General features: G+C 41.2%; 1 protein-coding gene across 2 annotated transcripts in view; it reads right to left on the bottom strand.

Moving 5' to 3' along the window:
* Golm2 (golgi membrane protein 2) overlaps positions 1-24,503 on the bottom strand; it is a 70,915-nt gene that overhangs the window by 21,204 nt on the left and 25,208 nt on the right. For both annotated transcript variants that reach the window (XM_036184079.1, XM_036184080.1), the window contains exons 2-8: positions 21,732-21,786; positions 18,337-18,439; positions 16,082-16,172; positions 13,388-13,529; positions 12,694-12,774; positions 5,674-5,772; positions 1,481-1,651 (exon numbers count right to left, since the gene is read on the bottom strand). In XM_036184079.1, coding sequence (XP_036039972.1) covers positions 1,481-1,651; positions 5,674-5,772; positions 12,694-12,774; positions 13,388-13,529; positions 16,082-16,172; positions 18,337-18,439; positions 21,732-21,786 — 742 coding nt within the window. The remainder of the gene's footprint in view (positions 1-1,480; positions 1,652-5,673; positions 5,773-12,693; positions 12,775-13,387; positions 13,530-16,081; positions 16,173-18,336; positions 18,440-21,731; positions 21,787-24,503) is intronic.

Below are 24,503 nucleotides of genomic sequence, written 5' to 3'. Positions count from 1 at the left end.
CTTCCAAGTGCCTAGGAATATAGACAGGTGTTGGCCACTAGGACCAGTTCTTTAAGACTCTTGTTTAATGTTGTCCTCTGTCCTTGTCCAGATAAATGTTTTCAGGCTGTGATGGTCAACACTGTCAACTTGCTAGGATCTATGCTCGCTGAAGAGACTAGCCTCTGGCATGTCTATGCAGTATTATCCAGATCAGATTAATTTAAGTTGCAAGATCCACTCTGAATGTGGGTGGTGTCACCCATGGTTGGGATCCCAGACTGAATAAAAAGGAGAAAGTGAGCTTAGCAAGAGCACTCAGCACTCTCTGCTTCCCGCCTGAGGATGTGCGGAGCTAAGCTGCCTCAAGCTGCTGCTGACACGTCTTCCCTGATGTGATGGGCAGTACTCCAACTGTGGGCCAAATAAACCCTTCCTCAAAGGGCTTTCTTCAGGGATTTTATCACAGCAATGAAACAAGGAACTAATGCAAATTCCACAGTGGGACTTTAAGAAAATGTGTTTTTCCCAACATATTTAAGATGTGAGCTAAATTCTTACAAATGAAACATTATTTATGTATCATTTTAATCAAGATGCACAAATATGCTTTAAAATATCATGGAAAGCCAAGTAATAGCTAAAATACACACACACACACACACACACACACACACACACACACACACACACACACAACTGTTAGAAAACAACCGAAGTATTTGAATAAATGATATATACTGTCCACTTCTCAACCCATACAAAACCTGTGTGCAAACAATACTATGGTTCTGGGACAGCTGCTACCGTAACTGGAGGAGAGGAGAAGCCACTAGGAGAAAATGGAACGGAAAGCACAGTTTAAGGAGATAACCAAGGGACAGCTACAGTAAACTCTCTCTGCTACCGTGGGTCTCCTAACGGGTCCCAAGAATCTACTAACTAGAGTTACACAGATTCAAAGAAACGTTAACTTGCCAAAAATCAATGTCTCTGAAGTAACTAAGCAGCATACTTCATTGCACAATACTATGACTGTTCACACCTACATGGGGCAGAAACAACTGGAAGGGATGGAGGAGGAGATGATAGTGAGCTTCCCACTACAGCAGCCTCATCAGGTGCCTGTTCTCCCGAGAATATGCCACTTTTCAAAACTACCTTCCTGCCTTCCTAATCAAAGTTTCCAATCATTAGACTCACAAAGCGTATCTTTCCTTATTTCTCAAAAAAGTCTAACTGCACAAGAACGAAGCATTTTGAAGAAATCAACTCACCTGAAATTTATTAACAGTGGGGACCATGATAAGCCTTTTATAATTTCTTTAGCCTAGTTTCTACCATTTATAACCTATTTTTCTTTTAAATTTTAACAGAACCATACTTTCTCATTTTACATATTTGTTATAGCATAACAGTGAGATCATAATTCAGTCTTGCAAACAAATACATTGTACTTAAAGAACTCCTGTTAGCATAGTATTCATCAACTGATTCTTACTTTGCTTCAGCTTGTGGAAATCACTGACTCTGTCCCTGGTGGCCTGCTTTAGTGAGTCTGTTTGAATTCTGGGTTCCCGCTCTAGGTTTGAGCCTGGAATTAAGCGCTGAAGAGGATTCAAAGGGTTCTGTTTTGAAGTACCAGGATTTTCATTCTGGTTTAGCTGTGAACCTGTGGAATAAAAACATCAAATTAAAAGAATGTAATGAGCTGGGTGGTGGTGTCGAACCCCTTTAATCCCAGCACTCGGGAGGCAGAGGCAGGTGGATCTCTGTGAGTTCAAGGCCAACCTGGTCTACAGAGTGAGTTCCAGGACAGGCTCCAAAGCTACACAGAGAAACCCTGTCTCGAAAAAACAAAAAGTAACTCTTTAACAGAACAATTTCATGTGACCTGCTTTAGAAAAGCAAAAACCCATGACCATCTGACCTTGGGAGGTCATAGAACTGGTTTGCTATTAATCTTTACTAATTTATCTTATCAAATGCCACCTTACCTGTGGATAAGTATCTCCACCACTGACTGACTACAAGCCTATTCAACTTTTTGTCTGTGGCTTTCTACACAGATGCTCATTTTTTCTTCTTGCTGTAAACGCTAAACAGCTGCTAGAAATTTCTAGGATCTACCAGGGTTTGAACACTTTTAAAATCTATGTCATCTTCATCTATACAGTGAATCGTAACTGTTACCTCTCTCACTCATCAGCATGTCTTTTATCTCATCAATGTCTTGGCTTTTATTTTTTTTCCAGCATTGAGAATAAAAACCCGGGGTTGGGGATTTAGCTCAGTGATAGAGCACTTGCCTAGCAAGCGCAAGGCCCTGGGTTCGGTCCTGAGCTCTGGCAAAAAAAAAAAGAGAGAGAGAGAGAGAGAGAGAGAGAGAGAGAGAGAGAGAATAAAAACCCATGGTTTCTCACCAGCTAGACAACTGCTGTATTACTGAGCTGTATCCCCAGCCCACTAGACTTTTTTTTTTTTTTTTTTTTTAAGCAGAGGATTGTACCCAGGGCCTAGTGCTCTACCACTGAGCTAAATCCCCCCCCCCCCCCCCCCCTTTTTTTTTTTTTTTTTTTTTTTTGAGACAAGGTTTCTCTGTGTAGCTCTGGCTGTCCTGGAACCAGCTTTGTAGACCAGGCTGGCCTGGAACTCACAGAGATCCGCCTGCCTCTGCTTCTCATGTGCTGGAACCACAGGTGTGGGCCACCACCACCTGGCTTCTATTTTGTTTTTTGACATAATGTCTCTCACTGGGACCTGGAGTTCTCTGATTAGACCAAGTAGGCTAGCCTGTAAGCTCCAGGGGTGGGACTGTCTCCACCTCCTGGTCCTGCACAGGACTGCAAGTGGCGGTTGTCATGCCCAGCTTTTACCTGGGTCCCAAGGGCCACACTTCACCTGAATGCCTGGGCAGCACGACAGTGCTGTCTTCCTAGTGCTAGTCTCTGTATTGTCCTTTCCCATTCTCTCCTCACAGCAGCTTCTTCAATCACAGCTGCTTTTATGTTAGGAGAATATTATTGTAAAATCAAATTAGTACTGCGTAGAAAACAAACACATTCCTAAATAAAGGGTTTAATAGATATACTAGTTTTAGGAAGCTTCTATGAGAACTATACATTTTGAATAAGGCAAATCTATTTTAGCCTGTAGCATGAATCTTAAAGGGTCTTATTAATAAAATCAAAGCCAGCTAGCTAGAAGATCAGAGAAGCAGAATGAGCCAAAGCCACCTCACCTGGCCAATTCCTCAGCTGATCCTGTTTCCTCAGACTGGAAGCCTCTGAGTTCTCATTCGAAAGAATCTCAGCTGAACTGCTGCTCAAAAGCCTAAAAGCTTAACCAGCTCTGGTTCCTGGTTTCCATGTCTTATATATCTTTCTGCTTTCTGCCATTACTTCCTGGGATTAAAGGCGTGAGTCACCATGCCTGGTTATTTCCAGGGTGGCTTTGAACTGAGATCCAGCTGGATCTCTGCCTCCAGAATGCTAGGATTAAAGATGTGTGTGCCACCATTTTCTGGCCTCTATGTCTATCTAGTGGCTGTTCTGTTCTCTGACCCCAGATAAGTTTATTAAGATGTATAATATATTGGGGGACACAATATATCACCACATTAGCCTGACAGAGTTAAAGGGAACACAGTTTAAAGTGGGACAACAAATAATTCGTGTGATCTTAAGTAAAAGACTAAAAATGTATTAAATAAATAGTTTATTTGTATTTCTTCATTTTGTTAATTTGAAACAGGGTTTCATATTAGCTCAGGTTGGCCTCAAACTAGCTTTCCAGTGGATGATTGTGGTGGCTGGATAAAAATGGCTCCCACAGGCTCATATATTTGAATGTTTAGTAATCAGGGGGTAGAACTGTTTGAATGCTTAGGAGGTGTGGCCTTGTTGGAGGAAGTGTGTCACTGGGAGTAGGTTTTGAGCTTTCAAAAGTTCACACCAGTCCCAGGCTCTCTACCTGCCGCCTGTGGATCAGAATGTAAGCTCTCAGTCCCACGTCTACCGGCATGCTGCCATGCTTCCTACCATGATGCTTACAGACAAAGCCTCTAAGACTGTAAGCAAGGCCCCAATTTTTTTTTTTTTTTTAAGTAAGAGTTGCCTTGGTCATGGTGTCTCTTCACAGCAATAGAACACTGACTAACACAACCATAGTACTCAACATTTTTGTTTTGAGTGTTGAGATTAGGGTCTCACGACATGAAGCTCAGGCCAGTCTTGAATTTGAGATGATCCTCTGCCTCAGCCTCTTGAGTGCAGGAATAAGCCATTTACACATTACAGGCTGAGCCATCACACTCATTTTAAAATCCAATTTTATACATATTTGTTTGTTTATTTACTTGTGTGTGTGTGTGTGTGTGTGTGCACATGCGCACACACACAAATGCTAACATGCATATGTAGAGATCAGAGAACAACTCACAACTTTTAGTTGATTCTTTCCTTCTACCATATGGGGCCAGAGACCAAACTCAGGTTGCCAGGCTTGGTACCAAGTGCCTTCACCTGCTGAGCCATCTAGCCAGTTGTTGCTTAATTTTTTGAGATGGTCTCATGTGGCCCAGGCTGGTCTTAAGCTACTAGAGGATAATTTTTCCTTTTCTTTCTTTTTTTTTTTTTTAAATCCTTCAAGACAAGGTTTCTCTGTGTAGCCTTGGCTGCTCTGGACCTAGCTCTGTATGCCAGGCTGGCCTCAAATTCACAGAGATCACCTGCCTCTGCCTCTTGAGTGCTGGGATTAAATGTGTGCACCACCACTGCCCAGCCAGAGGATGATTCGAACCCTGGGCCTTGCGCTTGCTAGGCAAGTGCTCTACCACCGAGCAAAATCCCCAGCCCCCAGAGGATGAATTCTAACTTCTGACCATCCTCTGGTATACTGGTGTGATAGTTTGAATGTAACTGACCCCCATAAGCTCACAGGGAATGGCACTACTAGGAAGTGTGGCTTTGTCAGAGCAGGGGTGCCCTTGTTGGAGGAAGTGTGTCACTGTGGGGGCGGGCTTAAGATACTGCTCAGTATCACAGTCCTTCCTGTTGCCTTTTTTTTTTTTTTTTTTTTTTCCCCAGACAGGGTTTCTCTGTAGCTTTGGAGGCTGTCCTGGAACTCACTTTGTAGACCAGGCTGGCCTCGAACTCACAGAGATCCACCTGCCTCTGCCTCCCGAGTGCTGGGATTACAGGCATGTGCCACCACCGCCCGGCTCCTGTTGCCTTCTGATCAAGATGTAGCCAGCCCCATGTCTGCCTGCACACCGCCATGCTCCCCATCATGATGATAATGGACTGAACCTCTGAAACTGTAAGCCACCTCAATTAAGTTTTCCTCATTAAGAGTTGCTGTGGTCATGGTGCCTCTTCGTAGCAATAGAAACCCTAAGACAACTGGTATTACAAGTATACACCACCACAGCCAGTTTTATGTGATGCTGAAGACAGAACCCAGAGCTTTGTACATTCAGCATAAGCACTCTACCAACTGGGCAACATTCTCAGACCTAAAAGTGCAGTGTTAGATTATCATTTCTCCCTGAACTTTTGCCAATCATTTAAAAATATTAATTTCAAGAACAAATGCTACTTTACCAAGCTGCTAAGTGGCATGCTCTATTTACTCTATAGTAACACTTGAACAGTAAGTAGGTTCTGAAATGAAATGCTAAGAGAGACTTTATACCTGGAGCCATGTTAGCTGAGAGAGGCTGTCCAGTCGGAAGATGGGAGATTGTTTGATGACTTTCATGTGGAGAAGCTAACACAGGGGGCTTCTTTAAAGCTACAAGAAAAAAGAGATCCACATTATTCCCATTAATACTGTGATTTTTAAAAGCCAAACATCATGAATCAATTTACACTGTAGTAAATCCTATGGTGCTTTCCTAATTTTTAAAAATAATTTATTATTTTATTTTATGTGCATTGGTATGAGGGTGTCAGATCCTCTGGAACTGGAGTTACAGACAATTGTGAATGGCCATGTGGGTTCTGGGAATTGAATCCAGGTTCTCTGGAAGAGCAGCCAGTATTCTTAACCACTGAGCCATTTCTTCAGTCTCATCTTATCCTAATTTTGTAATCCTTATCCTTGGCATATTAAATAACTCTTATATGATGATGATTATTTTTTTATATAATATTTTTATTGATTATTTGGGAATTTTACATCATGCACCCCATCCACATCCCAGTCTTTTCAGGTCTGCCCCCCACCTCTTGTGATATCTCCCCCCAAAAAAGAAGAGATTAAAAACAACAACAAAAAATCCAATTTATATTGCCCATATATTCGCTAGAGCATTGTCAAACTCCCAGTGGCCAGCCTCTTAAAGAAAACTGAGTCCTTCCCTACCCCCACCGCCAGGAGTCATCAATTGTGGACAGCTACACTTCAGCATCCTTAATCACAATTTTTACGAGTTCTCTTTGACAGCTTTCTGTCTAGGCTATCACTTTTTTGAGGACTGGGGGAGCAAGAGGGGCTGTCATAGAACCTTCTATGTCCCTCTTTCTCAATTGTGCACCTGCAGTTATCAATACCATTGCAAAAGTAGCTTCCTTGCTCTTTACAGTCAGTGGGAACATGGTTCCTGGACTTCCTCATGGTTTCTGTTGACTGTACAGATCACAGACCATAGACATCCACATGGTCTCTGGCATCAGTACATGCCAAAGACCTCAGCATGGTCTCCCATGGCAGTACAGACATTAACATGGCCCTCTGCAGCACCCTGGCCCATGGACACCATCATAACCCTTGATAGTAGCACAGACCAAGGACATCAACACAGCCTCTGGGGCAACATGGACCATGGACACCAATATGATCTCCATACATCAACATGGCCTCAGGTGGTGGCACAGACCACAGACACTCATATGGTCTTTGGTGGCAACATGGCTCCATGGGCATCAACATGGCCCCAGGCAGCAGAACAGACCATGGACACTTGCCTGATCCTAGGTCACTGACATCAACACGACCCCTGGCAGGACTACAGATCCCACCAAGGCCTTCTGCAACAGCACAGACCATGGCCTTCAGTGGCAACACAGCCCCATGGACATCAACATAGCTTCAAATGGCAGCACAGTGCACGGGCATCTGCATGGTCTTCAGTGGTAACATGGGCCTTGGACATCAACACCGCACCTGGCTGCAGTAGGACCACGGATCCAGACATGGCCCTAAGTGACAGCACAGACCACTGACATTAACATGGCCTCAGGCGGCTGTACAGGCCACTCACATCAACATGACTCTTGGTTTCAGCATGGCCCACTAACATCAACATGGCTTCAGGTGGCAGCATAGAACATGAACATCCACATGGATTCTGGTGGTAACAGGGGCCAGGGACATTAGCACAGCCCCTGCCCCTTCCCTGCTGCTACAAGACCACAGACAACCACATGAACCTCAGGGGATACCAACGTGGCCTCCAGGGGCAGCATGGACTATAGAGGTTTGTCAAGGAGGTCCAATCCAGTGAATGAACTATGCTTCATCTTGGACATTCTGCCACTGCTCAGAATCAGGGTGATCATGCAGCTGGGGGGCATGTCCAGGGTCTGAGTCTGCTCAAGCTCCAGGATATTGCACATCACCTTGTCAGCCCTACTCAGCAAGGACATGCACCCTACCCACCCACCCACTGCAGCCTTTACAGCCTTCTCTCACACATTACCTCCATTGCATCTCTAGTTCCAACATACACTCACAGCTCCATTCCTCCATATTTCCCACCTCTCCATCACATAGAGCCCTAAGCTCCCCATCTCCCAGCAGGGCAAACAGCGCAGGTAGCAGCCTCAGTGTCTCCATTAGAGGCTGGCCAGCCAAGCCCTATTCAGTAACGACCTGTTTCTGCGGAGCTCCAGGCAGTTCTCTGTCACGGGTGATGGCAGCCCTGTGGCTCACGGGACATGACCTTTGTGTTTGTGGTCTGCAGGCTGAGATGTGGTGGTAGAGCACCACGCACAGTTCTGTTCCATCGTCTGTCTTTCCTTCCATAAGACTTGCATTTTTTTTCTTTTGTTGTTCCAAAGCTACTTCAGGCTCTGCAGACCCCTTTTCTGATGCTGTGGAACCTCCATGGGTCTCTCAGACTCCTCGGAGCTCCACAGTAGGTGCTGTCAGCCCCTGCCATTTCTGTTTTCCTCCTTGTATGATTATTAATTGACACACTGTACTATCTATTCTGTCTTGCTGACTACCATGTTCTAACTGTTCCTGGTACATAATAGGCATTCAGAAAATATTTTATGAATAAACAAACAAGTTAATCTCCTCACATATAATCTCTTTACAACCACGAGATCTTTTTATATAAATAAGTACAAGCAAAACTTTGCACTTTGCGGATTAGGTAAACATTAAGATTATGGTACCCTCTTGCTCAAAAATTTTATTACATTTGTATTTACTTATTTTGTGTAGATGAGTATGTTGGGGGAAGGTGGAAGCAGGACACCACAAGGTGGGTCATGGGGACTGAACTCAGATAATCAGGTGTGGTGGGAGGTGCCTTTACCCACTGGGCAATCATGCTGAACCCTCAATGTAAACAAAACAAAACATGAGTTTTTATTTATTTATATATGACAAGGTCTCACACTGTATCTCAGGTGGGCTTGGAATTCATTCTTTAGCACAGGCTGGACTCAAATATGTGGCTATATCCTGACCGTATGCTGAGATTACAGTCCTGAGCCACCATGTTTATTTAGCTCTGGAATTTTTGTTGTTGTTTTGTTTTGTTTTGTTTCTTGGTTTTTCCAGACAGGGTTTCTCTGTAGCTTTGCGCCTTTCCTGGAACTCACTTGGTAGTCCAGGCTGGCCTCGAACTCACAGAGATCCGCCTGGCTCTGCCTCCTGAGTGCTGGGATTACAGGTGTGCGCCACCACCACCCAGATTGTTTTGTGTTTCTTAAACACTCATTTTAATTTTATGTGTGTGTGTGTGCCCGAGTGTATGTGTGTCCACTGTGTGCGTGCTGAAGAAGCCTGTGGGAGTCGGAGCTGGAGCTGCAGATGACTGTGCGCTGCCACGCGGGTTGCTGGGACTGAAGCCAGGTCCTTACCAGGGTAGTCAGTACTCTTAACCACTGAACTATCTCTCCAGTCCCTAGAATTTTATTCTTAAGGTGGAAATGGAAAATGTTATTTGTGCACAGAGCTTTACCAACAAGAAGGAACTTAAGAGTTAGGATTTTCTTCTTGTTTAAGAAATGAAGGCCGCCGGGCACACCTTTAATCCCAGCACTCCGGAGGCAGAGCCAGGTGGATCTCTGAGTTTGAGGCCAGCCTGGTCTACAGAGCGAGATCCAGGACAGGTACCAAAACTACACAGAGAAACCCTGTCTTGAAAAACAAAACAAATCAAAACACCAAAAAAAAAAAAAAAAAAAAAAAAAAAAAAATAAAAAAAAAAAAAGAGAAAGAAATTAAGGCCAGTAGAGAGGTGTATTGGCTCATGCCCTTTAAACCTGTACTCTGAAGGCAGAGGAGGTGGATCACTGAGTTCAAAGCCAGTCTGGTCTACAGAGCAAGTGCCAAGACAGGTAGGGCAGTTATATGGGAAAAAACCCCAAAAAGAAATGAAAGTCAGCCAGGCCCCAGGTGGAGCTCCAGGAGTCCAATTGTCAAGAAAGAGGAGGGACTGTAAGAGTGTGAATTGTTGAGACCAAGATCGGAAAACCACAGGGACAAATAGCCAAACTAATGGAAGCACATGAATTATGAACCAAAAGCTGTGGGGCCCCCAGCTGGATCAGGCCCTCTGGATAAGTGAGACAGTTGAATAGCTTGATCTGTTTGGGAGGCACCCAGGCAGAGGGACCCAGACCTGTCCTTAGTGCATGAGCTGGATGTTTGGAACCTTGGGCTTACATAGGTACACTTTGCTCAGCCTGGAAGGAGGGGACTGGACCTGCCTGTACTGAATCCACCAGGTTTAAATGAATCCCCAGGGGGAGTCTTGGCCCTGGAGGAGATGGGAATGGAGGGGAGGGGCTGGGGGGAGGGTGAGGGCAGGAGGCAGGAGGACAGGGGAACCCATGGCTGATATGTAGAATTAAAACACAAATATAATAAAAAAAAAAAAAAAAGAAATGAAAGCCAACAAGGAAAGATGATGATGATGATGGTGGTGATGGTGATGGTGATGATTGGTTTTTCGAGACAGGTTTCTGTGTACTCTGGCTATCCTGGAACTCACTCTGTAGACCAGGCTGTAGATCTCTCTGTAGGTCCACCAGTCTCTGCCTGAGTGCTGAGATTAAAAGTGTGTGTCACCACAGCCCGGCTAAAATTATTTTTTTATACATCACTGCTCACTGCAATATATCCCTTGGCAAAAGAACATGACCGAAAAGTAGACAGTTAACAAGGAAACAAAGGAGAAAGGAAACAAGAGGGGAAGAAAAGCAGGAACTCCTACCTATAAATTCCAGCAGAGTTTATTCCTCACAGACTGTGTGGCAAATTTGATGGTATATCTTCCTATTTTGTGTTTTTAGTAGATACAGAACTAGCTTTCTCTTGTGGTTAGGTGACAAGGGCCCTTAATTTTGACATTGAAGGTACAGATGAAACTGAATATTTCACTCTTTTTGTTTTTTGAGACAGGGTTTCTCTATGTAACAGTTCTGGCTGTCCTGGAACTTACTCTGTAGACCAGGCTGGCCTTGAACTCATGGTGATCTGGCTGTCTCTGCCTCCCAAGTACTGGGATTAAAGGCATGTGCCACCATGCCCAGCTTAAATACATCATTTCTTATTTGGGCCATCAAATACAGGCAAATCACCTACAATCTTTCCTTTCTACAACACAGAAGGCTAACATTAACATTGTGGTATCATGACAGAAGCCACTGTTCACATGAGTATTCAAAAAGAGCCACCCAAGCCTACATCAAGCTTTAAGATGGATAATAAAGCCTTTATTATTTTAAGCTGCTGCAATTTGAGGGTGTCTATTAAAAGATCATATCCAGCTGTGCAGTGGTGATATATGCCTTTAATCCTAGTACTCAAGAGACAGAGGCAAGTGGATTTCTGTAAGTTCCAGGACAGCCAGGGGTACATAGAGAAACCCTGTCTTGAAAAACCAAAAAAAAGAAAAAAAAAAAAAAAAAGGAGAGAGAGAGAGAAAAAAAAGGATACTATCATATCCCAGTCTATCCTAACTAGCACATTTTACTTGGGCCATTTTTACAGTTTGTTGAAATGATTTTATGTAACTTATTATTATACAGTTTCTAAACTTAAGTCTACAAGAAGCCTGGCATTTACTCTGAGACCCCCACTCAAATACACAGTGCTGGTTCCCTCATCACTCAGTACCTTGTTCCCACTGCCGTCTGCGATATACAGCACACACTTTTGCACACAAAGCTGCTGATAACCAGCAACTTACGCCTTTAGAGAAGAGCGCTTCTCTAGGGTCAACAGTGTAACTGTGACTTGCTAATGGACCCAGGGGTGGCTTGGTCTTGTCCATAAATGCTGGTCACTGCTGTCCTTAGCACAAGTCCTAAGACAGATAGAGGTGCTTCTTGGCCTTTTGGCTAAGATCAAGTGCAGAAGAAAGAGAGGCATCTCCATTACTAAAGAATAATCAGTCATGTTAAGATTTATAGTATAGGGTTGGGGATTTAGCTCAGTGGTAGAGTGCTTGCCTAGCAAGCGCAAGGCCCTGGGTTCAATCCTCAGCTTCAAAAAAAAAAAAAAAAAAAAGATTTATAGTATAATGAATCCTGCTCAAAAACAAAGTGACTTTAAAAATAAACTATGATTTAGATCAGTGGTTTTCAACCTGTGGGTTGAGAACCCTTTGGAGGTTGAACAACCTTTTCACAGGAGTTGCCTAAGACTATCAGAAAACACAGATGTCTATGATTCCTAACAGTAGCAAAATTACAGTTATGAAGTAGCAACAAAAATAATTCTGTGGTTGGGGGGGTCACTCCAACATGAGGGACTGTACTAAGGAGTCACAACATTAGGAAGGTTGAGAAGCACTGGTCTAGAAAGACAGGTAAAACAAGGCCGGATTAAACAGACAAACCTTTATGAGACTCCCACAGATGCTTAGAAGTGATATAACAACAGAGCAGCAAGGTACTTTCACCTCTTTCTGTCTCTCTCTTAACTGTTTCTCTCTCTCTTTCTTTCTACTTAGCAAAAATTTCCTAAAAATTATTTTTAAAAAATCCTGGAATTGGCCAGAGAGATGGTTCGGTGGGTAAGGCAACTACCACCGAGCCTAACAACCTGAGTTTGATTCATCTCCCACAAGTTGTCCTCTGACCTTCACACATATGTCATGCATGGCACACACTAATCCCCCTAACCACACACACAAATAAATGCAATAAAAAGTTTGTTTTACATTCTGGTAGTTAATGAGCAGCATCAACCACACATATCTGTAAGTTTTCTAGGTTCTACAAAAACAAAACAAACAAACAAACAAACAAAAAAACAAGAACAGAGCATGGTGGTACATGCCTGTAACTCCATCACTCAGGAAGCTGAGGCAGGAAAATCTGAGTTCAAGACTAGCCGGTACTACAAAGAAATTTCAAGCCTGGGCTACATAGTTGCAGTCTCAAAACAACAACATAAAAGAGAACGGGGCACATAAAAACAATATAATCATTTCGGTTTAACTGTCAGGTAACTACCTTCACTTACCAGCAGGAAGTTCATCTGCTTTTGCTAGATCATTCTCTTCTACTCCAGGCATCCCTGCATCACCAATCCGTTTGACTTGTTCTGCCCAAATAACAAAATATGATACAATTATGTTTATACTAATATAAATAAAGAAAGCTTTGAAGGAAAGTAAAAGTCAGTTTCTAAAGGCACAGGTTACAACTGAACACCTTTTTTAGAACTTAGTTTTGTTTCATTTTTGTCCTTTTAATTTTTTCAAGAACATACTTTCAACAGAATGTGTATGCGCATGTGCCCCTGTGCAGTTGGAGGGAGTCAGCTGTTTTCCTTCCACTGCCTGGTAGGGTCTCTTCTGTGTGCTGCTGTGCTGCACATACCAGGCTAGTGGGCCTGAGTGCTTCCAGAAAAATCTGTTTCCACCTCCTGCCTCATCACTGGCCTGGGATTGCGGAGGTGCGCGGCAATGGGCGGCGATGTTGTAACACAGGTCTGAGGAGCTGACTCTGGCTGCCTACTTGCATAGTGTCTGCCCTCTGAGCCGACTCCGGCCCAGACAGGTTTAACTAAGTGTCTTACTATCAAAGGATCCAAATGTACAGCACAGACACTCAATCATCTCGAAATTACAATCAAACATTTTTAATGACTGAACGTATTTCAAAACAGGAAGAAGTGGTCGGTATCCTATCAACACAAAACAATAAAACATTACCTTTCCCATGTGGAATATGATTGCTTGAGGGCTCCTCATTCTTATTTGCATCATTTTCAGCCACATTTGGATTATTTTTAGGTGCTACATGATCATTTATACCCATTTCTTTTCCATCATTTGATTGACTCTTGTGGGCCTCCTGCCAAAGATAAGATTTGATAACAGTATTTTTCAGTTTCGAATTATTAAGTCACTGATAAAACTATTAATTTGTGTTGAGTGTGCGCACACGTGGTGCCATGCAGGCACGTGGAGGTCAGAGGACAACTTGCAAGAGTCATTTCTTTCTTTCCACCATGTGGGGAGTGGGGATCAAACTCAGGTCATCAGGCTATTGATAAGTGCCCTTACCCACTAAACCATCTAAGGGCTACAAAAATATTTACAAAACCAAAAGCAAAACAAGTTAATAAAGGGATTTTCCTTCTAATGTCATCACCTTTGTTTGAATGAATAACTTTTAAATAGTCTGTTTCCACCTCCCCACTTTCTTCTGAGACACAAAGTTACAGTCTATGCTGTCTAAAACTTCTTAGGTAAGATAGACCAGGCTGGCCTCAAAAGTTTGGTGATTTTCCTGCCTCTGTCTACCAACTGCTGGCATTATAGGTTTAAGACACCATGTAGAGTCTTAAATATTACAAGACAACTTTCTTAAAATAATGTTTTGTGATTTAGTGAGGGGATTCCTCATTGATTTTTAGGAAATTTTTTATTATGGAATTTATTTATTTAATTTTGGTTTTTTGAGACAGGGTTACTCTGTGTAGCTGTCCTGGAACTTGTTCTGTAGACCAGGTTAGCCTCGAACTCAAGAGATTTGCCTGCTTCTGCCTCCCACATACTGAGGGAAAAGACATGTGCCACCACCATCACCCAGCATGAAATAATATGCTGGGTTGGATACCCAGAATTGCATAAGGTAGACAGGGAGCATACATCTATAATACCAGCACAGAGGCGATAAAGGCAGGAAAATCATAAGTTCAAGGCCACTGTTGGCTACATAGGGAATTTAAGACCAGTCTCAGCTACATAAGACCTTGCCAAAAAAGAAAAAGATTCCAAGTCTCCTTATTCTCCTCTGGTCCATCTAGTCTTTCTGTCCTTGTTTCACAAAAACAATATAGAATTTTATTTATGAACACAGTGAAATTTTAATAATATCTCCATGTCATGAAATGGTATGCTTTTGAGTTCTCAACCCTATTTTTTCCAAACCACCTGAAAAATAACTAATGAAAGCTTGCAATAAATCACCTGACAACACAGCAAACCCTTCTCCTTCCTTTCACATTACACTGTACTCCTCTAAACTTCCAGGATCTCAATACCATCTTCTAACTGCACACAGTGCCTACATAGACGCTCATCACTCAATACCATCTTCTAACTGCACACAGTGCCTACATAGACGCTCATCACTCAAGCCTGTCTTCTCCCACCAGCCCATTCTCACACTCTTCAAAGCAGAGACAGATAAACAGCAACTGTTTCAATCTGTAGACTGAAACACTGTGAGAGATACAACACCCTCAATATCCCCCTGAAACACTGAGGAAAATCCAACAAAAACCTGGTACCCTTGACTTCTAGGCCTTATATGCTATCAAAGAACAAAAGAAGTATTTTTCATTACTGAGTCACTCTTTTAATAACAAGATTTTAAACAAACCACATTTAATCAACTGAGCAAAGAGTATAAAAGAAATTCACATCCATAATGGTTAGTGGTCTTTAGAAAAATGTCTTCTATTTATTTTCTTTCTTCCTCCCCCATCCCCCCATGATAGAGTTTCCCTGTGTAATGGTAACAGTCTTGCCTGTTCTGGAACTTACTTTGTAGACCAAGTTGGCCTTGAACTCACAGAGATCTACCTGTCTTTGTCTCCCTGAGTGCTGGGATTAAAGTCGTATGCCACCATGCCCAACTAATTCCCTCTATTTCTACAATGACCTTTATGATAGCTCAACTCAAAATAAACAAATAAAGAATCTGCTGACTCAAAATGTATCAGTCAGGGTTGGACATGTAGCTCAACAGAACACATACTTAGTTTATAGGAAGCCACAGATCTCTTCCACAGTACTCTGAGAAAATACAAGTCAAAATTAGTTATATAGTATCTTGCTGTGTTCTTTCTGCTTTAAGATAAGGCTCCAGACTACTAGAGACTAATTAAAAAAAAAAAAAAAAAAAAAGGCTTGACAATTCTGTTCTGTTTTCTCAAATTCATAAAACAAAAAAAACTGAAGGTAGGTGTGGGTGTCATCCCTTTTTAACAACAGCACTTGAAATGCTGAGGCAAAGGGATTGGGAGTTCAAGGCCAATTTGGGCTACACAGTAAGATAATGTCTCAATTAGAAGAAAGAGTATGAAGAAAAGGAGGGAGAGAAAGGAAGGCCTTCCAGTAAAAAGCCATCCACCTTAAAATCTGATATTAACAATAATCACAACCATAGTAATAATATTTGCCTAGCATATGCAAGGCTCTAAGTTCAATTCCTAGCCATAAAACAAGTAAGCTGATATATGTTTACAGACACCCACTCTACTCAGCTAATACACATCCTTTTTTAAAATTAGGCTGGCTAGAATATTTATGTGTTATGATAAAAGCACATCTATTTCTACATTACATGTACTACAACTAAAGCACATATTGTTTAGATATTTATTTTTAATTTACCTTTTGTTCCTGCAAAAACTGATCTGCTAATTTTTTAATATTTTCTTCATGTTGTGCTCTTAATTCCTTGATCTGCTGTCCACACTGAAAACTAAATTAGAAAGTCATTCTTTTAGACTCCATTGAACTGAGTTCTCCAAGTTTGTCCAGAAGCTGGCACATACGTTTAGAAAGACAAAACATCAGTCAGTAGAGAACAGCAGAAAAGAGATACAGTGAAATGCAGTCAGAATCATAGAACAGTTGAATCTTTAACAGGGGAAAAGAAATATTGCTAAAGTTAACTACAAACAAACCAACCAACCAGAAATCAGACAGATACAAACAATCCTTTCAAGTGTTTTACAAATTACACCTATAAAGAAACAAGTGTCAAGGCCAACTTCAATCAAAAGAGAAAAATACTGTATTAAAGAAAACTGTCGGTTCTCATCAAATAGAGGAAAAATGCTAGAATTAGGAGCTAATAAGGAATGGTAGCTATTGACTTGTTCAATAGTACTTAGTCTTTTTCTATCCCACCAGCCAGCTCCCAAATAATGACACAGAGACTTCTTACTAATTATGAAGGCTCAGCCTATAGTTTAGGCATGTTCCTAGCTCTCATAACTTAAATTAACCCACTTATATTAATTTACATTCTATCATGTGGCATTATCTCTCTTCTATCTTGTACCTCCTGTTTCCTCTGTGTCTCCTAGCATCTCCCATGTGCCTTGATTATCTGCTCCTACTTCTCTCTGCCCAGAACTCCCCCCATACCTCCTTCCTGGCTATTGGCCATTCAATCTTTTATTACACCAATCACAGCAATATATCTTTACACAGTGTAAAGATATCCCACAACAGTACTCTGAATACCACGATAAAGTTTATACCATGGAATAAAGAAAAAGGAAGAAACACCACAGTATCAGAAAAAAAGTGAGAACAGATAAAAATGGTAACTTTCTGCTGGACAAGTAGTCAAAGGATACAAATAGACATTGTTGCAAATAGAAATAAGCACTTAATGAATACAGAGACACAAGTTAATGTTCATATTATTATCACAAATTAAACTTCCTATATTGATATACTTGTACTATCTTATTCTTACATCTCCCAAATTAAATTCAAATTATAAAAAATGTTGGTATAACAATGAGACAATATCTACATTATAAATTAGTATAATTACCTAGAAAGCAATCTTTCATTTATGGATACAGCAGCTAATAGATAAAACATTTTTAGTAAATGTATATTTGTGAATATATACTAGTGAAATACTAAGAGGGGAAAAATCTCTTACATAATAATAATAATAATAATAATAAAAATGCAATAATCTAAAATCATTTATTTTATTTTACCATTATTATTACTGTTACATGTCTGTGTGTGCACTGTGCGTGTCGATGTAACTACTTGTAGACATGTGAGTGCCACAGTGCACCATGGCATACATGTAGATGTTAAGAGAACAGCTTTCAGGAGTTAGTCCTCTTCTTTCCATGGCAAGATCCAGGATCACACTCAGGAAATCAGACTTGCACAGCAAGTGCCTTTTACCCAACTGAGCCATCTTGCTGGCCCAAGAAATACTGAGAAAAAGAAAATTTCTATAATGGTCCCACAGAGTGTAAAAACTAAGTTTTGATAAGTTATTATGCTAGAAACTATATATCTCACTGTTTTAGTCTTCAATCCTATAGATGTATGAAAAAACACTGAAAACTGGTAGTTAAAATACGTACATACATTATACATTGATATTATAGTAGTAAGAAGTCGGAAACAGATAAACTGTTGAGCCTAACTTCTGGTGTACAGACCTACAGAAAAACAACCCTTTACCATCAAGCTGACTAACAGAGTACAGTCTAAGAACTTCCTCTTGTCTTCATTACGGAGAGGCGTGAGTGAGGTGCACAAGCTATTTTGAGGACATGTCCTAGTGTTGTTCTCATCTTCTGGAAGTCCCTCAAAAAAAAAACATTCTTCTTTCAGTCCTTACCATATCCAATTCAACAAAAGCTACCCTTAGTAAGATTTCTGTTTTACAATCTAGAAAAACCCAACATACTATAATAGAGATGTTTTCATAGTGTTTAACATATTTAGATAAAAGATTATGAATTCCCAAGAGCCTTTGAAAGACAAGATAAAGAAAATGACAGCATGAGCAGGAGACAGGAAGGAAGAACTGAACTATGTACAAAAACTGGACAGACACTGGAAACTCACAGAGGCTGCAGCATGCAGCATCTTACCTCTCATATTCTAACCTCTTCACAAGGTATGTGTTATTTTTTCTGTAGTCTTGAAGCTGATCTTCTTGTCGAAGAAACTCCTGACGAAGCTCAGCCAGTTGTTCTAGCCATACAAGAAGAAGAGCCAAGGAGTGATCACATTTACTTACTGTAATGCTTCTGAGAACCTATGGAGGGGTCTTTTAATTATGTACATTTTCAATTTCTCATATCCTTAGACGCTAGATAGTATGTGTGATGGGGAGAGGTCAACCTTGGGTGTAGTCCTCAGGAGCCCTCTACCTTGGTTGTTTTTGTTATTTATTTTTTGTGCATGAGTGTCTGTCTGTGCACCACATGTGTGTAGAAGCCCTTGGAGGTCAGAAGAGGGGTGAGATCTCCTTCACCTGGAGTTTACAGATGGCTATGAGCTGCATGTGTGTGCTAATGAATCAAATTCTGGGTCCTCTACAAGGACACTAACTAAGTACTCTTAACTGCCAAACCATCTCTCCAACCCTTCCCCTTGGGTTTTTTGAGACAAGGTCTTCCACCTCACTGGGGCTCACTGAGTAGCTCCGGGCTTACTGAGGCCTTCTTCATTGCTCAGACTGTGGCTCATGTAAGACTCATGGAGATGACTCCAGTACCCAAATTTAAAACCCAGTATTCAGCTCATGTAGAAACATATTTTTTACTACTCATATAACAAATACCTCCCATTCTGCTATACAACAGCTTTAGTTGCTGACTCAACTTTCTCAAATTTTAAAAATATCCATACTCTATCATTGGGGCACCAGAAATTTCAAATATCACACATTTTCCAACTTTGCCATATTTTTTTACATTTTTCTTTGGCTTCAACTTTGAAGTCTCCTGTGCCAACCATGTTCCTCAGCAGGCCCATGTTAATAGAACACATGAGTGTTTCAGTATGATTTGAACACAAGTTCTAAAATGCATCCTGCATTGCAGTCCCACTTTTTCTTGAGACAGGGTCTCTCTATGTTGTAACTCTGCTGTCCTGGAACTCACAGCAATTCACCTGTTTTGCCCTGAGTGCTGGGGTTGCACCAGTATACCTAGTTAACTGTTCTTTTTTTCTGGTTTTTTGAGACAGGGTTTCTCTGTGTCCTGAAACTCACTCAGTAGACCAAGTTGGCCTTGAACTCAAGAGACCCATTTGTCTCTGCCTCCTGAGTGCTGGGATTAAAGTTGTGCATCACCACCACCTGACTACACTGCATTTCCTTAATATGAGCTCAAAGATAAGGTCCAGTGAAGCTGCTACTGGACACTATTATAGGATTCTTGGGGTGCCAGGTATAGTGTCACAGGAATACATGCCAGCACCCACTGTAAGTTTGAAGCTAGTCTTGGTCACATAGGAAGACCTTAACTTTAAAAAATTATTCTAAAAAACCCATGGAATGGTGCCACTCACATTTAGGGTAGGTCTTTGCTCCTCCATTACATTCCCCTTAAACCACCCTCACAGACACGCCCAGAGTTGTTTCTCCCAGGTGATTATAAATCCAGTCAAGCTGACAATGAAGATTAAACCATCACATGCTCTAATTCCCAAAGGCAAGCTGATAGGTGAAGTGATGGAGAGCTTGCTCTCCTTAGCTATTCTTTCTATAAAGCTGTAACTATCTCCTATCACTTCATCTAAAACAAAATGGCACATGGTCCTGAATGCTGTAAGAGAGCAGGCTGAGCCAAGCCATAGAAAGCAAGCCAGTAAGTAGCTACCTTCCATGGCCTCTGCATCAGTTTCTGCTTCCAGGTTCCTGCCTTGACTTCCCTGGATAGTAGACTACAATCTACCAGAGGAAATAAGCCATCTCTTCCCTAAATTGCTTTGGTCAATGGTGTTTTATCAAAGCAATAGAAAAGTAACTAATATAATGTATTTTTTAAATTGGGGTTTTTAATTTATTTATTACTCATTTCCTTACATTCCATGTTTCTTTTTGTCTCCGGAGTATCCAATGCATTAAGCTTAGAGAACCTCACAAAAGCGTCCTCACATCTGAATGGGTAATGTCGCAGGTTAGACATAGTGCAGAAGAATCACCCCATCTTTTTTTTTCTAGAAATTTGATTGTCACACAAGCTACAGTTCAACTTTCTTTGAGAATTTTTTATGTGTGTTTATGTGCCTGTACAAATGCATACATGTGCACATGGAGTCCAGAGAGCAAACACTGTGTGTCTTCCTCTATTCTTCTCCACTTTATTTTTTGAGATAGAATCTCTCATTGAATCTGAACTCAAAGATTTTGTGAGACTAGCTGGCCAGCAAGCTCCAAGGATCACCTGTCTCTATCTCCCCAGCATTAGAATTACAGGTGTGCACCACCACACCCAGCGTTTTATGTGGGACCCTGAGTCCTCATGACACGACAAGGGTTTTGTTTTGTTTTGTTTTTGTTTTTTGTTTTTTTTTTTTTTTTTGAGACAGGGTTTCTCTGTAGCTCTGGAGCCTGTCCTGGACTAGCTCTGTAGACCAGGCTGGCCTAGAATTCACAGAGATCCGCTTGGCTCTGCCTCCCAAGTGCTGGGATTACAGGCGTGCGCCACCACCGCCTGGCCACAACAAGCATTTTGCTAACTAACCAAGCCTTTCAGTCCTGCTTTGAGTACTTTGTGTATACGTGCACACGTTTGTCCATGCCATATGTGTGGAGGTCAAAGGACAAGCTTAAGTATAGGTCCTTGACTTTCACCTTGTTTAGGACAGGGTCTCTTTGTTCACAGTTGCAGACATCAACTGGCCCATTAGGCTTTAGGTTTCCTCCTGCCTCTGTCTCCTAGCCTGCCTTAGGAGTGCTGGAATTACAAATGCTAACATGTTATTTTGCCCAGATTTACATAGGATTCAAATATTGGTTCCTACTCCTATAGGACTAGCAGTTTGCCAACTGAACCATATCTCCAGCCCTTTTTGAGGATTCTTTGAAGACTATTTTATCGTAGGAACTCTGTCTATGCACAAGATTAAAATACTGGCCTCAAACTCTTATACTTACTGCACACACAGCAACATTAAGTTTTTTTCTTTTTAATATTTTAAGGTAAAGAGATATTCTGCCATCAAAGTAACTATGTCCAGAAAATTTTATTTCTTTCATCCATCTATTTCTTTCTTTTTCTTTTCTCTTCTTTTTTTAAAGATTTATTATTAATACAGTGTTCTGCCTGTATGCCAGAAGAGGGTACCAGATCTCATTAAAGATGGCTGTGAGCCACCATGTGGTTGCTGGGAATTGAACTCAGGACCTCTGGATCAGAGCCTCCTGTGCTCTTAACTTCTGAGCCACCTCTCCAGCCCTCCATCTATTTCTTAATGCTTGAAAATTTCAGATATGAAGTAGTCTTTACCTTTACTCTATAATTAAGTTTCTTACCCTTTAAATGATGTATGTCTGCCATCTGATACGATATGTTGTTCTGCAGCTTAACCTAAAAAAGAAATTGTTTTCATTTTAATAAAATATGTAGTTTCTTTTTTTAACACAACATCCTATGTAGCTCAAACTATTCTTGAACTCCCTATGTTATTTTTATTGTTGCTGTTTGCTTGATTTAGGCTTTTCTTTTTGAGACAGGGTCTATCTATTTAGCCCTGGCTAATCTGGAGCTACTATGTAGACCAGGCTGGCCTTGAACTCATACAAATCTACCTGTCTCTGCCTCCAGTGCTGGGATTAAAGGTGTGTGCCACCACACCTGCCTCAACTCTCTACAAAGCCAAGGATGACCTGACTACTTGAGTTTCATGCCACCACCTCCCTAGTGCTTACATGGATGCACCACTTCACCCACTAAGAATATGTAGTTTCATTCATATTCACTCATAGCCACTTTGAACTGAATCATAAATGCAAATAAAACTCTATTTATACCCAACCTCTATTTCAAAAGAATTAAGATATAAACTCTAATTCTGTAAGGCGTTTTTAAAAATTGCATGGAACCGTTTACCTGATATACAGTATAACAATTTTCAAAAGTTTTTTTAAATTTATTTAACTTTATGTGCATTGGTATAAAGGTGTCAGATTCCCTGGAACTGGAGTTACAGACAGCTGTGAGATGCCATGTGGGTACTAGGAATTGAGCCCAGGTCCTCTGGAAGAACAGTCGGTGCTCTTAACTGATGAGCCATCTCTCCAGCCCCGAATTCTCAAGTTTTAAAGTTTGAGTTGAACATCATTAAATGAGTGACTCTCCACCCCAAATCTTACAGAAAACCTCTCACTAACTCAACATTAAGCTAGCATTAACTGTTTGAAACATTCACTATCAAACCAAAAGTAATTCACACTTATCAGGCTTCTCTAGGGCAACACAGTGTTGGAGGTATGTGCTCAGGATTCCAAGTGGTGGTCACTGTCCTTTAGGAATCAGTATACATGAATGCCAATAACAAGCATGTGTGAATGTGAGTGTGTGAGTACACACATGTGTACACACAGATCAGAGGACCAATTGCAGGAACTGGTTCTTTTCTTCCATCATGTGGATCCAGGAGATCAAACTCAGGCCATCAGGTTTACAGACATCCCACCAACTCTCACACTATCTTTTATAGCCACACACATTCCTTTCCCTACCATCTAGTGTCAACATACTGGCAAGAATATAAAACAGAGAAAGCATAAGAGCATTTTCAAGGAATCAGTAGGCAAAGTAGTACCTAAAGAGTATAATTCCTATGGTAATTCAGAGATTTTTATGGAAAAGATTCTGTCTGAAATAGGAATTAAAGGCTGGGTAAAACTTGAAGCAAGTAGAAAGCACTTTAGAAAAGAAAAAAATAACCAAGAAATGTATAGAGTCAAGAAGGCCTGATGTATACAAGAACACTCCAAAGTACTATCTGGTGATACAGTAAAAAGAATAGTAGGAAAAGGAGCTAGGGGTGGTTTAGGCAAGGAAGGACCTTTAGAATCAAGCGCGGTCTTCAGCCCAATGACTTAAGTTCCAATGACTTAATACTCGAGGTGAAAGTTTATCCATAAATGAAGAGCAGATGAAACCAGAACTGTCCCAAGTCTTAGGGGCTTTGAAGAAGGAAGTTAAATAATAAGGCTAATACACAGTTATAAAAAAGGTTAGCTGGGTGGTGGTGGTGCACGCCTTTAATCCCAGCACTTGGGAGGCAGAGCCAGGTGGATCTCTGTGAGTTCGAGGCCAGCCTGGGCTACCAAGTAAGTTCCAGGAAAAGGCGCAAAGCTACACAGAGAAACCCTGTCTCGAAAAACCAAAACAAAACAAAAAAGGAATGAAGCACTAGTATATGGCACAATACAGGTACACTCTGAAAACACTATACAGGCAAGTCAAAGAAGAAACCACAAACGGCAAAACATTTCTGATCCCATCCATATGAAACACACCAAAAAGGCCAGTCCACAAGGACAGAAAGACAATGGCTGCCATTTGGGGAAGGAAGGTAACAGGAGTCTCTAAAGATAAGTGAGAGCCTTTCACAAACATATGCGCTACACCTGAGCAGTATCCCCAGCATGCAAAGTGACTTCTTATGTGCACAGATTTCATTTTGGGAGATGAACGTATTTTAGAATCAGACAGTGGTGACCAGATGTGTAACACTATAAGTTTGCTTCTAAAAAACTCCACTGAACTATATACTTTAAAAAGGTTAACTTGATATTATATCAATTGCATCTACATTTTTTACATACATTTTATAATGCAAAAAAGAAAGAAGCATAAGAATACTGATTGTGCTATGAACAGCACACAGAAAAATGCAGCCAGAACACACACTGTATGCTCAAGGACCTCATTATTCAGGAGAGACACTACAGAAAACAGGCAATTACAGCATGGTAAGAGAAGTGGTATCGTGAGGTTCTACAGACATGTAGAACACAGTAGAAGCAGCATGTAAATCCAGCCTCAGGAGAAAACAAGGCCTCTGGAGATGACAAGAATGCCTGACATGACGCCTACAGAAAGAGTAATGCTCACCCCAGTGGAAGTAGGGAGGTAAAGAGGAAGGACATGTAAGGATGCATCAAAACTTAGAAGCGAAAATCACTGAACATTTTAGGAGCTGCAATCACACCCAAGGAGCTGGGATAATGAATTAAGGTGAAATAGTAAGATTTTCTCTTAAAAATTCATCAAGGTCTATAGCACAAGGGTCT

The sequence above is a fragment of the Onychomys torridus genome, chromosome 4 (assembly GCF_903995425.1).
Source record: "Onychomys torridus chromosome 4, mOncTor1.1, whole genome shotgun sequence".
Taxonomy (NCBI): domain Eukaryota; kingdom Metazoa; phylum Chordata; class Mammalia; order Rodentia; family Cricetidae; genus Onychomys; species Onychomys torridus.
Note: the sequence above shows the minus strand (reverse complement) of the source record. Positions and strands in the feature narration are given on the sequence as shown.